This window comes from Mus pahari, chromosome 6, assembly GCF_900095145.1.
Source record: "Mus pahari chromosome 6, PAHARI_EIJ_v1.1, whole genome shotgun sequence".
Classification (NCBI taxonomy): Eukaryota; Metazoa; Chordata; class Mammalia; order Rodentia; family Muridae; genus Mus; species Mus pahari.
Genome location: NC_034595.1, coordinates 70,571,520 through 70,587,522, shown reverse-complemented (window position 1 = coordinate 70,587,522; position 16,003 = coordinate 70,571,520). Strand labels below are relative to the sequence as shown.

General features: G+C 47.5%; 1 protein-coding gene across 1 annotated transcript in view; it reads right to left on the bottom strand.

The window, feature by feature from the left end:
- Nucleotides 1-5,616: 5,616 nt before the first annotated feature.
- The window catches only part of Zmynd12 (zinc finger MYND-type containing 12), a 30,215-nt gene continuing 19,828 nt past the window's right edge, over nucleotides 5,617-16,003 (bottom strand). Inside the window, exons 5-8 of the mRNA XM_021200852.1 lie at nucleotides 14,447-14,569; nucleotides 11,462-11,573; nucleotides 9,250-9,395; nucleotides 5,617-5,926 (exon numbers count right to left, since the gene is read on the bottom strand). Coding sequence (XP_021056511.1) covers nucleotides 5,804-5,926; nucleotides 9,250-9,395; nucleotides 11,462-11,573; nucleotides 14,447-14,569 — 504 coding nt within the window. The 3' untranslated portion in view covers nucleotides 5,617-5,803. The remainder of the gene's footprint in view (nucleotides 5,927-9,249; nucleotides 9,396-11,461; nucleotides 11,574-14,446; nucleotides 14,570-16,003) is intronic.

The window sequence follows — 16,003 nt, the reverse complement described above, 5'->3', positions numbered from 1 at the left end:
TTAGCCCAGGCATCCAGAACTCCACAGAGCTCCAGCATAAGCCAGTGGGATTGTCCTGGCAAGAGGTATTAGGAGAGGGTAGTGATTGCTGTCTGGCCACCTTGTCTGTGGCTCTGGCAGAAATGGGTAGAGTGGTGCCGGATGGAGAGACCTTTGGGCTGGTTACAGTCTCCCTAAGCTGGAAGATGTTGAGACTGCCTCTCCTTTGATTCCCGGTGTCCTGTGGTGTTCTGGGTACTTCCAGCTTACTGCTCCTAGTCCCACCTATCTGTCTCATGGATACCCACTGCTTCTCCCACTGCAGACACTTCCTAACTCGGAGAAAAGGCCTCTCCCACGCCTCGTGCTCTTCAACCAAGCATAGGATAGTTTAGCTCAATGGCTCAGACCTTTCGTCTTCCTTGTATATTTCTTTCTTAGACTAGCTTGGCTGAAATTCTTAAAGCAAGAGAACATTTGAGAAGCAATACCTTCTCAATCCCAAAGTCTATGACCAAAAAAATACAACGGTGCTTCTTGTTATCAAAGACATGGCTAGGATAATATGTGAATATAGCCCTCATTGTATAGTATCAGATTTATGTCAATTGCCTGATGAGACCAAGGCAATGCACTTGTTTTTTTTTTCCCTTATATAAAATATATATCGGGGGCTAAAATGGCATCATATCTGCAACTTAAACGATAAAGCCCATGTGGTAGAATGAACACAGGGAGTGGGGAGGTGGGAGCTGGGTGGAAGCAAGGCATCATGGGAGTTCTGAGGCCACATGTCGGCCTCCAGGGCTCCCTTGCCTCTGCTCCATCATGCGTTCAGTTTCCTTGCTCAGAGTTTTTTCTCTTCCTTCTCTACACATCATCTCTACGTGATCTCTATTTTCAAGGTATTGATGACCATGCACATGACAATCTCAAATTTCTCTCTTGAACTCTGGTTCCTTTTCCGAATCTCCAGTTACTCACCTCTCAGCTCCTCTCTGTCTCATAAGCATCTCCAGGTCACTGTACCCCAACAGTATCATGTTTTCCCCTACTCTCTGGGGCTTTTCACCTGGTGCACAATGCCAGCAGCTTACTCAAACCAGAAAAAAAAAAAAAAAAGTCCCAGGGGTCATTTTTGGCTTATCTGCCCCTGCTGCCCCCTTACAAACAACTGTGTTTCTTGCAATAAGATTTAGTTGTCAAACTATGAGCTCTTTTGTTACCTCTCCCTTTTCACAACTTATTTATCAAGATCTTTGGGGAAATCTAAAACCCTGACAAGAATTTGCCAGCAAATAACAATGTTGGTGCTGTTTAATCGTGGCTCAGTTAATAACCTTGTTTTTATGATTTTAAAAGTTATGACTGGCTGCCTATTTATATATTAGCTATTTTGAAACTTTTAAAATTACATGTATTTACCCATCCATTGTGTGTGAGTGTGTATGTGTACGTGTATATGCGTGTGCACACACTGAGGAGCTGTAGTCGGAGCTGTAGTCGGAGGAATCGATTCCGTCCTTTGACAGTGTGGGTCCTGGGGACAGAACTTGGGTGGTCAGGTTTGGAGGCAAGTGCCTTTACTGCCATCCACCAGTCACCACTCTCCCACCTCTTTAGCCTCTGAAACTGTGTTTGAATATGAACAAACATGAAATACAATCTCCACCCTATTGCCATTGATCTGATAGATTGGGACAGACATTGTATCAAGTGAAACGGAGGCAAGTTCTGTCTCTCAAATCATGCTCCTTCATCACTTTTGAAACACTTCTTGGCCAAATGTTTGTTTCATATGAGCTCCTGGGCCTGAAGGATGTCGTTCCTCACAGTCATTGTGAACACAGAGTCGCCTCATCTGCACCTGGAGCTGCAGCAGGACATGGTGAGACTTAGGGGTGGTGGAGCCATTTGGGGAGACTTGTGGTCATCAGAGGCCCTTTGGAACAGCACCGGTCCAGGATGTACAATTAAAGTGTTACTATTGTAAGACTGCAGGTCACCTCCTCAGAATGGCCTTTGCTAAACATAGGTTCCCAGACATGATGTAATTTGTAACCTCGAGTGTGTGCTTGCAACAGAGAAAGAATGCCCCGCCCCACCCCGGGCTGCCTTTCAGGCTTTCAAGGGTAATACCTCAGCCCTGCCCTTGAAAACATTAATTTTCACTGTGAAGATTTTAATGCAAAGGAACGACGTGCTGGCCTGTTGGGAAGCTTAGCCACGCAATGAAGTCCCTGTATCTCCAGAGGGTCCATTCTTTTAATCTGGTATAATCTTTGGGGTCAAGTAAACCTCCTTTGACAAAGATTTTGGGAATTGGGGTTGTTTTAGGTATCAGCATATCACATATGAAAATAAAGCACATCTTCACTGCGGAACCCAAAGAAAATGGCAAACAAAACCACTTTCAGATTAATAAAGGAAACCTAAGAATTTGCCATCAGAGACCTCATTATAGGAAATGCTAAATGATTCAACAGCAACGTGAGCCTAGGCAGAAAGCAGGAAAACTAAGAATATGGGAACTTTATAAAATAATAATAAGGCTGTGGGTTTAAGATTAATTAAAGTAAATATCAGTATACAAGTTGTGAGATGGTAAATGTGGCTCAGAGATTGTAAAGACTTTGTATGTTATAGGAGAAATGATTATGTTTAAGGGTTTGTTTTGTTTTGTTTTAAGATTTATTTATTTATTTACTTTATGTATGTGAGTACACTGTAGCTGTCTTCAGACACACCAGAAGAGGGTATTAAATCCCCATCACAGATGGCTGTGAGCCACCATGTGGTTGCTGGGAATTGAACTCAGAACCTCTGGAAGAGCAGTCAGTGCTCTTAATCACTGAGCCATCTCTCCAGCCCTTGTTTTGTTTTTTGTTTTTTGTTTTAAGATTTATTTTGGGGCCCAGTGTGCTGGCACATGCCTTTAACCACTGTACTCATGAGAGAGATCTTTGTGAATCTGAGGCTAGCCTAATCTTCATAGAGTTCCATGGTAGTCAGGGCTACCTAGTGAGACCTTGTCTCATAAAAATAGAAAAACAACTCATTGTATTTTATTTATTCTCCATGCATGTTTATGTGAGTGTACGCCACATGCATGCCCTGCATGGTGGCTTGAATAGGAATGACCCTATAGACTATATGTTAGAATGCTTGGCCTATGGGAAGTGGCACTATTAGGGGGAATGGCCTTATTGGAAGAAGTGTGTCACTGGGGGCTGGAGGCAGGTCTTAAATGTTCAAGCTATGTCAAGTGAGGTGCACAGTCTCCTTCTGCTGCCTCTGGATCAAGATGTAGAACTCTCAGCTCCTTCTCCAGCACCATGTCTGCCTGGATGCTGCCCTGCTTTCCTCCATGATGATAATGGGCTAAACCTCCATAAGCTGTAAGCCAGCCCCAATGAAATGTTTTCCTTTATAAAAGCTGTGGTCATGGTGTCTCTTCACAGCAATGGAACCCCTAACTAAGACACCCTGTCTGCTGAATCCAGAAGAGGGTGTTGAATGTCCCATGGCTGGAGTTCCAGGCAGTTGTGAGAAACCATATATGTAGGTGCTGAGAACTGAACCCAGCTACTCTGGGAGAGCATCAAGATGGACCACTGTCCCATCTCAACAGACCAGATTTTAATATTTTGTTTTGTTTTGTTTTTGTTTTTTTCGAGACAGGGTTTCTCTGTATAGCCCTGGCTGTCCTGGAACTCTCTTTGTAGACCAGGCTGACCTTGAACTCAGAAATCCACCTGCCTCTGCCTCCTGAGTGCTGGGATTAAAGGTGTGCGCCAACACACCCGGCCAGATTTTAATTTTTAATTTTTTTTTTTTTTGAGAAAGAAGGTCATATAGTCCAGGCTGGCCTCAAACTTTCTATGTGGCTGAGGATGACCTTGAACTTCTGACCCTCCTGAGTGCTGGATGGCAGGTGTGTACTGTCATGCCCAGTGTATGTGGTGCTGAGGATCAATCCCAGGATTTTTGAGGGCCAGGCAAGCAGTCTACCATGTGCTCCACCCCCGAGGCTAGGCTTTGACAGGACTCAGGTGAGTTCCTGGGCTTCTGAGAGTAAACCACAGAAACAACAAACTGACAGAGGACAGAGCGAAGCATGACACCTTCTTAATGCAATGAAGAAAAACATCATCAATTCAAAAGGAAGAGAAAAATAGGATTTATCAGACAAAAGAACCATAAAGTAAGATCATACATTTAAACCTATATACTGGCTAGTTTTGTGTCAGCTTGACACAGCTGGAGTTATCACAGAGAAAGGAGCTTTAGTTGGGGAAATGCCTCCATGAGATCCAGCTGTAAGGCATTTTCTCAATTAGTGATCAAGCAGGGGAGGTCCCCTTGTAGGTGGTGGCATCTCTGGGCTGGTAGTCTTGGGTTCTATAAGAGAGCAGGCTGAGCAAGCCAGGGGAAGCAAGCCAGTAAAGAACATCCCTCCATGGCCTCTGCATCAGCTCCTGCTTTCTGACCTGCTTGAGTTCCAGTCCTGCATCCTTTGGTGATCAACAGCAGTATGGAAATGTAAGCCGAATAAACCCTTTCCTCCCCAACTTGCTTCTTGGTCATGATGTTTGTGCAGGAATAGAAACCGTGACTAAGACAACCTAGTAGTTTTGTTTGTTTTGAGGCAGGGTCTCTCTATACAGCCCAGGGTGTTCTAGAACTCTCTTCAGATCAGGCTGGCCTTGAACTCACTGAGATCCACCTGCCTCTACCTCTAAGGTGTTGGGATTAAAGGAGAGTACCATGTACCAGGCAACTATAGACTCTAACAATGGAGGTGATCCAGGATGGGCTATGCCTCCAAAGTCCTCAAGAGGTGTTTTGGTGCATGTGTGCATACGTGCATGCATGCATGTGCATCAGGAAGCTATTACTAGAAACCTGAGCTTTAAAATTAGGCAAGTGCGGGTGTGGAGACCCAGTCTATGCTCTGAGTTACCAGGGCTTTCTGGGCAGTGGTGGGGTAGGGTAGGAGGGCATTTCTCCTCTAGGTAATACAGGTGGCTTGGGCTGCCGTCAGATAGTGTCTTGGCCAGTGTTTCCTGGGACTCCCTTACACCTTTGTCCTTCCTTTTCTCTTTCATGTCTTTGTTATTTCTCTGTTCCACTTTCACTAAGTAGACATTTTTCTAGTATATTGTTTTAATCCATTTGCTAATTCTTTTTTTTTTCCTTTGGTTTTTTCGAGACAGGGTTTCTCTGCATAGCCCTGGCTGTCCTGGAACTCACTTTGTAGACCAGGCTGGCCTCGAACTCAGAAATCCGCCTGCCTCTGCCTCCCAAGTGCTGGGATTAAAGGTGTGCAACACCACGCCCGGCTCCCATTTGTTAATTTTTAACTATTTTAAATTACTTTCTCAATAACTGCCCTAGGGATTATAATGGATTATTTTTTTCCCATAGTCTGCCTCAATTAATGCTAACTTAATTCCGGGACAGAGAAACTGCTCCAATATAATCTACCACTCATTCTCTCACTTGGAGAAAGACTAGGAAGAACACTCCTGAGAGATGAGGCTTGGGGGGACTCGTTGAACTGTTTGTAGTTTAATTACAAACACCGATATAGCAATGTAACGAGCCTTACAGAAGCATGGAAAGCCAAGGGCAAGGTCATGAGAAACAACAGTTTTATTGAGCACTGTGCCCAAAGCTCTATACATCACAAGCTAACAGGAGGTCCCCGGGGAGGGGAGGGGCAGGCCAGAGGCCCTGTGAGCAGCTTCCCATCATCAGGCCACAGCCCCACCCCACCCCCACCCCACCCCACCCCTGGCAGCACCATCGGGGCAGGCACTCTCTAGGTCGTGAGCTGTTTCTCCTCAGCTGAGATGGCACTCAGCAACTCTTGAATAAACCTTTGTTCCTCCTCACTGATATATGTCTCAGCTAGACTGAGGGCTTTCATGGCATATTCCTTGGCCTGAAACAGAATTGAAGTGCTAAGTGGAAGCGGCCTCAGGAAAGAATAACAACTAAGGAAAGAATAACAATGAGAAACTGATTTTGTGTTTAGATCAGAAACTGGGGAGTTTCACCTGAGCTTCCCCCCTTTTCAAGGGGCCCTGGGACACCCACTACCACCTCTGCTCTTCAATGCCTCTTTCCTGCTTTCTCTGGTTCTCTGGCATACATTAATGCTTAGGATTCTGTCATAAGCAGCTGAGTGTGGTGGTGCACACATGACTTCTCAGCTCTCAGGTGGGGGCCCTGCTTTGCCTCTGTCCTTGGGGTATCCAGGCACCAATGTGACTTCATGAGACCTTGGTCCAACTGATTGAGTGCCTGGGAGAGGAAGCCTTCTTCTCCCTGAGGATTCTCAGTGTTACAGCTCTTCTAGACCGCACTCTGGAACAGCTCCTGTTGACTTGGGGATAACAAGGGCTCTATACCTTGGGGAGTAGGTAGGGTTTCCAGGGAGATTGTTTCCATCATTGCCTGGGGCTGAGGTGCTGGGCACACTTTATTTGCATGGAGAGTGAGTCCAGGTCATTTGGCCATCAAGGCTGATGGAGGTGGTAGAAGTGGGGGGTCTGTAGAAGTGGGGGGTCTGTAGAAGTGGGGGGTCTGTAGCCTACAGGCCCCAGGGGCATGCAGGCCTAGACCAGCTAGGGAGTGACCCTTACTCTTGCTGGTCTCAAGATGACATTGGACATATCTGGACCTCACTCTTGCTTCAGGCCCATGTTGTGCCCACCATTTCTCTCATCCCCAACTCCCACCTGCCCCCACCCTCTTACCCCCCACTCTCCCACCACCATGCTCCTTTGACCCATACTCAGGAAGTAGACAGTGGGATCATTAAGTTCAAGGTGAGGCCAGCCTGGGCTATGGGAGAGCCTGTCTCAAAACAACCCCCAGTACCATCGTGTTCCTCTTATTCACTGTGCACATTGTCTTTCCTGCTCTGTCTAAGTCTCACAAGGATACAGGTTTCTGTATATGTCGGTCCCTGGCAGATAGCAGCCAGCTGATAAATAGAAAGGGCAGAGAGGATAGAAACCAGAGACTGCCCTGAGATAGATATCCCAAGAAGCCTCTGCCCAAGTCAGAACTCTGGGCCCCAGGGGTCTCTGGGATATTTTACTTCTGGCACCAGTGAGCCCTCTGGCTCCTGGCCCTGGTCCATGGCTCAAGACCATCCCCGGTGTACCTGTCTGTCCTTTTCTGGTCAAGTCAGGTGAGCTTTCCCTGGCTGGGGAGAAAAGGTCGCCCACCCCACAAGCCTCGTTCCTTTCATTCTGGCCAGGCCCGCATTGGTGCCTGGATACTCCAAGGACAGAGGCAAAGTAGGGCCCGCACCTGAGAGCTGAGAAGTCATGTGTGCACCACCACACTCAGCTGCTTATGACAGAATCTTAGGCATTAATGTATGCCAGAGAACCAGAGAAAGCAGGAAAGAGGCATTGAAGAGCAGAGGTGGTCGTGGGTGTCCCAGGGCCCCTTGGAAAGGGGGAAGCTCAGGTGAAAAATGGTCTTGATCAGACTGACCTATGGCCCTGCCTGTGACTGTCCTGATTGGTGGTTGATGTGGGCTCAGGCCACTGTGGCAGCACCATCCCTGAAGAGGTGGGCCTGGGTTGTGTAAGGATGACCAGTAGGCTTCCCTCCTTCAGGGTCTCTGCCTCCTTCATGGTCTCTGCCTCCTTCATGTCTCTCCCTCCTTCATGGTCTCTCCCTCCTTCATGGTCTCTCCCTCCTTCATGGTCTCTCCCTCCTTCATGGTCTCTGCCTCCTTCATGGTCTCTGCCTCCTTCATGGTCTCTCCCTCCTTCATGGTCTCTCCCTCCTTCATGGTCTCTCCCTCCTTCATGTCTCTGCCTCAGTTCTTGCCCTGACTTCCCTCAAGGGTGGACTGTGATGAAGGTGGGAGCTGAAATAAACCCTCTTCTCCGCCAAGTTGCTTTTGGTCACGGTGTTTTGATACAGCAACAGGAATCAAATGAAGAGGGTGGGGACTCTGCAGTTTTAGACATGGAGGAAATGAGGTGTTGAATCTCAGTATTCAGATGGGCTCTTCCATCTAAGCACCTTTAATAAACCTGACACCCTTAGCAAGCTTTGGTGTGATGACGCCCCCCACGTGGACCCTGACCTGTAGAAAAGGGTGTTAGCTAATGTTAATTTGAAAATTTGTTGGACACTTTTCCTACTCACTATGTCTCCCAGAATTCCAGAATTAGCACCCCTGTTCTGTGCTCCCACAGTACCCCGAGCTTCTTGTGACCATTCTGAGCTCCTTCAGACCCTTTACAGCGGCCTTTACCAGGTTCCCAGTGCTTAACAAAGTTTGTTGAAGAAGAGGAGGGAGGAGATGAAGCTGTGAGGTGGGATTCCCCATGTTACCCACACGGAAAGGCCTCACACATGCCCCATCCCTCACATACACACCCCACCCATCACACTTGCCCCACCCCTCATACAGGTCCCACCCCTCACAAACGCCCCTCACACACACACACACACCTCACACACGCCCCTCACACTTGCCCCACCCCTCACACATACACACACCCTCCTTACCCACCCACCCCTTACACACGCCCCCCACCCCCACTTCTGCTCTATTTTTCTCTATAGCACTTTTTACTGTCTGAGATGATACTACACATTTACATGCCTAATTATAGTAGCTGATTTCTTCCAAAAGTCCTAAGTCCTATAGAGAAGTGACTTGTCTGGTTGTTTGCTACCGTCTGCTCCATTCTTAGAAGGCAGAAAGCCTTCTAAGTGGTAGATGCTCAGTAAATTCTTCAATGGATGAATCAATCAATAGCCTGGGATTGCCCAGTTACTGTCTATAAGACATTGGGGATATAACCAAACCTTCTGTGCTTCAGTTTCCTTCTCTATAGAGAAGGGACGATAATGAAACATGCCAGTCATGGAGAGGGCTTTGGCCAGTGGCTGGCATCCTTTTTAACAGTTGCATAGCAGTTCCTGTCTGCTTAAATCCTCACAGCAACAGGGAGCTGGGGAACAGCTGCCACTTCAGCCTACACAGGATCCTCAGAATTTTCCTGCATGCAGGTTCCTCCTCCCTGAACTGACCCCAATTTAGTTCCTCCATGGAGCTCTGGAAGATGCCTCCCCAACCCCAGAGAGGAAATCCAGAGTCAGTTACACGACCAGACTGGAAATGTTACAGAGGGAAAGCCTGGCCTGAGGCAGTGGCAAAGCAGCTGAACCGAATGTCTAGATGCTTTGCTGTGTCCATCTAGACAGGAGCTGTTCCGGGGAGCTTACCTGTGAATACTCCAGCATCAGATAGTAAAGTATGCTCAGGGTCTTCAGAATGAGGATGCTTTTTTGGGGCGCTTTAGTGGAAGTTGATTCTTGAATGATCAGGATTGAAGTTAGGGTCCGAATGGCTTCTGCTTCCTGAGCTTCATCTGCATTGGGAGAGGAGAAAAGAAACACAAGCCTTGCAGACTGTGGGGGGAGGGAGTTGGGGTGGCTTGGTGGCTTACTGGGTAATAGAGCTTGCTATTGTGACCACAAGGACCTGAGTTCAGAAAACCAGGTATGGCTGTTTGGCCTGTAATCCCAGTGCTGGGCAGGAACAGAAACAGGAGGCTTGCTGGAGCTGGCTGCGTGGGACAGGCTGCATACACACACACACACACACACACACTCACACGCATGCCTGTTCTTGCTCACACACACTCACTCACACACACACACACACACACACTCACTCACACACACACAACTCACTCACACGCATGCCTATTCTTGCTCACACACACTCACGCATGCCTGTCCTTACACACACACACAAACACGACACAGTAAGACCCCCAGCAGTGGGAAGGAGGGTGGCTTCCTACAGCTCTCTAGCTCTGTCTAGCAGCTCAGTATTGGAGTGAGCACAGGTGCCCAAAGCTGCTAAGGTTTCTCTTTCAGAGGCTGAGATGCTGAGATCTCCTGAGCTCCTAATACAGGGAACTGGTCAGGTCAGATTCCCTGGGATCCATTTAGCCCCAGCTCCAGTTGCAGCCCCCTAATTCCTCCTCCAAAGATCAAAGGCAGTTGACCAGCAGCCTGTCTGTTCCCCATCTGAGTTTCTTTATTTCCCCCAGAGATTTTTTTCTTTGTTTGTTTATATTTTATTGAAACATGGTCTCATGTAACCCAGACTGGTATCAGACTTGCTATGTAGCCCAGGCTGGCCTTAGACTTCTGATCCCCCTGCCTCTACCTCTTAAGTGCTGGGATTATAAATGGCTTCTTCCCAGAGGCTTTTGTTTCTGTGCCAGTCACCATTTATTGTGCAGTCATTATGGGCCAGCACTGAAGAGCACATGTGTAAGCAATAAGCTTAAAGAAAAAGGCAAAACCCACGAGCCCATGATGCTAAGTACGGCTATCTGAGTGTGGCTTCCCCCCCACCCCCTGCCTCCCCGAGCAGAGCTATGTTTCTACTACAATGGGAACCACTTTCCTGGTGAGGAAACTGAACGAGTTACTAACTTTCTAAACTTCAACTTAAAGTCCTGCCCTCAACGTCACCCTTTCAGGGCCACCCACCGATCTTCACGTTCTCATTCTGGGACTCCTGATAGAATTTGTACTTGTGGCATGGTCCTTCGTGGTGCCAATGGGTTCTGTATCATCATCATACCAGGAGGGAGGTGACTTTTGAGTGGAACTAGATTCCCCATCTCTTTACCATCTCAGAGGGCAATGGCCACATACATTGCTACCAATATGCAGCCCTTTGCTGGGCCTTGGGGTGGAGCTGACTCAAGTCTAGCCCTGCCACTAAGGACCTCACACCCTGAAAAGGAGGGAGACCTTGTCAGGAGGAATCAACAAAGCAACTTCTGGGGGGCTGACAAGATGGCTCAGTGAGTAAGAGCACTGACTGTTCTTCTGAAGGTCCTGAGTTCAAATCCCAACAACCACATGGTGGCTCACAATCACCTGTAATGAGATCTGATGCCCCCTTCTGGTGTGTCTGAAGATAGCTACAGTGTACTTATTTATAATAATAAATAAATCTTTGGGCCTGAGTGAGCAGGGTTGACTGGAGCGAGCAGAGGTCCTAAATTCAGTACCCAAATACCACATGAAGGCTCACAACCATTTGCACAGCTAGAGCGTACTCATATACATAAAATAAATAAATCTTAAAAAACAAAAACAAAAACAAAACAACTTCTGCACAGAGCTTCACTGGGCTTATATATCCTGGAGGGAAAAAGGAGAAATAAATGGTAGGTAGAAACCACCAGGGTTTAGTAGGTGGTCCCTTTTTTCTCTAAGTCTGCCCTTACTAGCTGCTGAGGATTATGTGTGACAGTGGTACAAGCTCTTTAGGCCTATGTCTCCATCTTCTCTCCATCTCCATAATGGGGAAAGTGGTGCCGATGGGTTCCGTGAGAACAGAGAGCAAGGCCTGAGTGTTAGGGAGGAAAAGCCACTCATTGTTCTGTTTGCTAGACCTGCCACTTACCCAAGCCGGTGTCATTCACAAACTGTTTCCCCAGTAAATCTGTTTGTTGGGAACGAGCCTCTAAGAGGGCTTGATAGTGACTGTTGAGATATGTATACCAAATCTCCGAGACCTGTTGGGAAAGCAGGGTGATCAGACCAGCAGGTGAGGGTCAGCCACTCACTCGCCAGCCACTTGGGAACAAGCTGTACAAGGCCAGGTTTCCTGAGTCTGGAAGTTCTCACTCTGCCTGCGCTTGGAAGCAGAGGGAGCCCTGGAGTCCAGATAAGAGCTGGACAGGCTCATCAGAGGCAGCCCTGCCTGGTTCTAGGGTCAATGGCTACTGTGGTAGTTTCAATAGGTTTGGTCCCCATAGACTCATGTATTTGAATGCTTGGCCCACAGGGAATGGCACTATTAGGAGGTGTGGCCTGGTTCGAGTAGGCGTGTCACTGTGAAGGTTGGCTTGGAGGTCTCTTATGCATCAGCTCCACCCAGTGTGGAATTCTAGTCTCCTGGCTGCCCTTGGATCAAGATGTTAGAACTCTCAGCTCCTTCAGCACCATGTCTACCTGCACACTGGCATGCTTCCCTCCATGATGATAATGGACTGAACCCCTCTGAAACTGTAAACCAGTTCCAAGTCAATGTTTGGTCATGGCGTCTCTTCAGAGCGATGGAACCCAAAGACAGTTCCCCCTGTGAAGCATGTGCATATTACTCCTATCTACGTGTGAATAAACTCAAGCTTGGAGAAGTCACAGACACACTTAACTTTTGGAAAGAGCTGACAAATGGCCCAGCCTGACTGCAACCCAGTTCTGTCTGACTCCAAAGCTCCCTGGTGTTCAGTTACACCAAAGCACCTTTTTCTAAGGATGAGAAATCCACAGTCACAGCATGATGGCCTCTATCTCACACAGAAAGAGTTGCTACCTAAGTGAGGATTACTGAATGGATAACTGGCATTTGCAGATGCTGGAAAGTTTTTACATAGTAAGAGTGTGGGAGGCAGGAGAGAAAGTTCAGCTGAGAAAGTGCTAGGTGAGCAAGCATGAGGACCCGAGTTCAAATCCCAGCACCCACTGAAAATAAGTGCAGTGACACAAGCTTGTAAATGCTGGTGTGTGGGAGCAGAGACAGGAGGACCCCTGGGGCTTGCTAGCCAGCCATTCTACAGCACAGAGAGACCCTGTGGATGGTGTCTGAGAAATAACACCCAAGGCTCAATTATGACCTCCACATGCAAGCACACACAGCCACACACACATGTCTATATATACAAACACAAACATGCACACACACATACACACACAAATTTTAAGCTGGGCATGGTGGTGCACATCACTCATCAGGTAGAGTCAGAAGGATCTCTGTGAGTTTAAGGACAGCCTGGTCTACACAGTGGGTTCTAGGTCAGCCAAGACTAGCTAGAGAGACCTTATCTATAATAATACTAATACTACTACTAATACTACGAAAAAACCCAACAGAGTCAACTAACCTGGGCCCATAGTAGCTTACAGAGACCAAGCCAGCCAGGGGGGCTGCATGGGACATATGTTACAGTTGTATAACGTGGTCTTCTTATGGGACTCTTAGCTAAGAGTGGGAGCGGGGCTGCCTCTGACTCTGATGTCTGCCTTTGAGACCTGCTGGGCTGACCTTTCTCCCTACTGGACTGCCTCATCTAGACTTAGTTGGAGAGCATCTACCTAGTCTTACTGCAACTTGACTTGCCATGGCTGCTTTACAACCAGGGGAGGCCTGCCCTTTTCTGAAGAGAAAAGGAGAAGGAGTGGATGGGGAAGAGAGGGGGTTGGGGGGAGGGGCAGGGAGGAGAGGAGGGAGGGGAAACTGCAGTTGGTATGTAAAATAGATAGGTAGATAGGCAGACAGACAGACAGACAGACAGAACGTAGGGAGGCTAGAAAGGGGCCTCAACAGTAAAGGTGACTGCCACCAAGTATGATAATGAGACTTCCATCTCCGGCCCCATATGGTGGATAGGAAACGTCAGTGTGACACAGTGCATGTGCACAGACACTAAAAGTTAATATACTAATAACTATATATAAGCATAATGTTAAAAACTTAAATCTACACTTACTTATGAGGGGATGGGGAGCTGGGGTGCAGGTGCTGCAGCACACATGGGGAGGTCAGAGGTCACTGTTCAGTGTCTGTTCTCTCCTTCCACCACGCAGGCCCTGATCAAGCTCAGGATCAGGCTTGGTGCCACCCAACTTCATCCACTGGGTCATTCCACACAACAAAATTTTTTTTTTAAAGATTTATTTATTTATTATATTTAAGTNCACTGTAGCTGTCTTCAGAAACTCCAGAAGATGGAGTCAGATATTGTAACAGATGGTTGTGAGCNACCATGTGGTTGCTGGGATTTGAACTCTGCACCTTTGGTAGAGCAGACGGGTGCTCTTACCCACTGAGCCATCTCACCAGCCCACACACAACAAATTTTAAAACATTTTCTTGTTCTTTGACCCTTTGAGAGGCTATTGTCCTCTCAATGTCCCTTAAAAAGGTCTTCCTTTGGCCAGGCAGTGGTGGCTCAAGCCTTAATACCAGTACTGGGAGTCAGAGTCAGGTAGATCTCTGTGAGTTCAAAGCCAGCCTGGTCTATAAAGCAAGTTAGTTCCAGGACAGCCAGGGCTACACAGAGAAATCTTGCCTTGCCAAAACAAAATGAAATTTAAAAATAAAAATGAAAGAAAGTTTTTCCTTCTCCATTGTATACCTCCATATGCCTGTATGGCTGTATGGGTCTGACAGAGCCTGCTGTGAACTCTGGCTCTCTGTGTGTCTCTCTACAGATGCTAAGGATTAGCCTGTGTTAGCATTAGACAAAGAGAAAGAGGAAAGTGAGTACCCGAGGACTGGCTGTGTAAGATGACATGTCAGTCAGCTGCTGAGCATCTCTGCTGAGGGCTCCCATAATGGCCAGGCATGAGTGCCAGTGCTGAGACCCCATGTCCCCCAGCTTACCTTTGTATACAGTGTGTCAGCCAGCTCCATTTTCTTAAGGCCATAGAAAATGTTGGCCAGGTGGAAGTAGCCTCCTGAGGTCCTGACATCTTCTGTCCCGTAAGCACAGCTGGCAAAATAAATCTATCGCAGGAATAAGAGAAGGAGCCTGAGTCCCCTGAAAACCATTTAATTGATGAAAAAAAAAAAAAAAAAAAAAAAGGCATGTGTCCATAACACATGGGAAAACCTTCATTGCAGCCTGATGTGGAAATGGACTAGGGACCTGAGCAGACATTTCTCTAAAAGACACCGGGATGGTTAATAAGCATGTGACAAGCGCTAGACATGACACTGACAAGGAAAACAAAACAAAGTCACAACAGTTTCATCCGTCTTCATAGCCAGTAGGACAGCTTTCTTCATGAAGAAGATGACAAGACCACTGGGGAAATAAAAGCCCGGACATGGGCTGGGATGGATGAACAGTGCTGAGCCTCTGGGCAGCAGCTAACCAGATCCTCAACAGGCTAAACATGGAACTGCTGTGTGGCCCAGGAATGTGTACCTTCCCAAGAAAAATGGGCACCCATGACCACATGTGAACAGAATGGTTCATGAGCATCTGTCACAGTTAGTCTCAACAGTCCCAGGGCAGAAACAGCACACACATCCATTGTCTCGAGAGTGGACAAACGACCTATGCCCTATCCAGGGTAGACTGCTATGCGACAACACACATGAGCTGTGGCTCAGCAATGGATGGACTATGAGCACTATGCAGGGGGAGCGCAGTCAGACAGACTCTGCCTGCAGTTCTCCCTCTGTGAAGAGAGCATGCCTGTGCTGGTAGCACACACCTTTAATCCCAGCCCTCAGGAAGCAGAGGCAGGCAGAGCTCTGGGAGTTCGAGGCCAGTCTACAGAGTGACTTTCAGGACAGCCAGGGCTACACCAAAAATTCTATCACAAAAGGAGGAGGAGGAAGAAGTAGGCAGACCTCCATGAGTTTTGCGGTCAGCGAGGATACACGGTGAGACCCTGTTCAAGAAGAAAAGAAGCAACAAGTGTGTATGTGCACGCGTGTGCACGCATGCGCTCGGGAAACATGGTTTTGAGGTTTTGATCTAATTCCTAATTGTGTGGTCAGCACAAGACAGAATGTGCCTCTACTTAATTACTGAAGGATGTGGAGGGTAGAGACAAACATAAATGAAGAAAAGTTGCCAGGCATGGTGGTAAAAGGAATTGAATTTAAGAAAAGCAAAGAACTTACAGTCAAAAGTATAACGTGAGACAAATATGGCAATATTGGAAACTTGAAGGCAAGTCCAGCATGTCCTGGCAGGCTCTGAAGGCCTAGCTGAAGATCTTACAACAACAAGTCCAGGCATGTCCAAGAGAGCCCCTGGTTTAGACGTTCCTGAGGTTGGGTGGCCCTAAGGATAGACATAAACACAGGAACTGGTTTGGGTTATATTTTGATTGACACATTGGCCATCTGGCGGCCTGGGTCATGCTGACCCAGCCAAACTGCTGGCCCTTGCCCCCTCCCTGAAATTGCTGACGCTTTAATTTG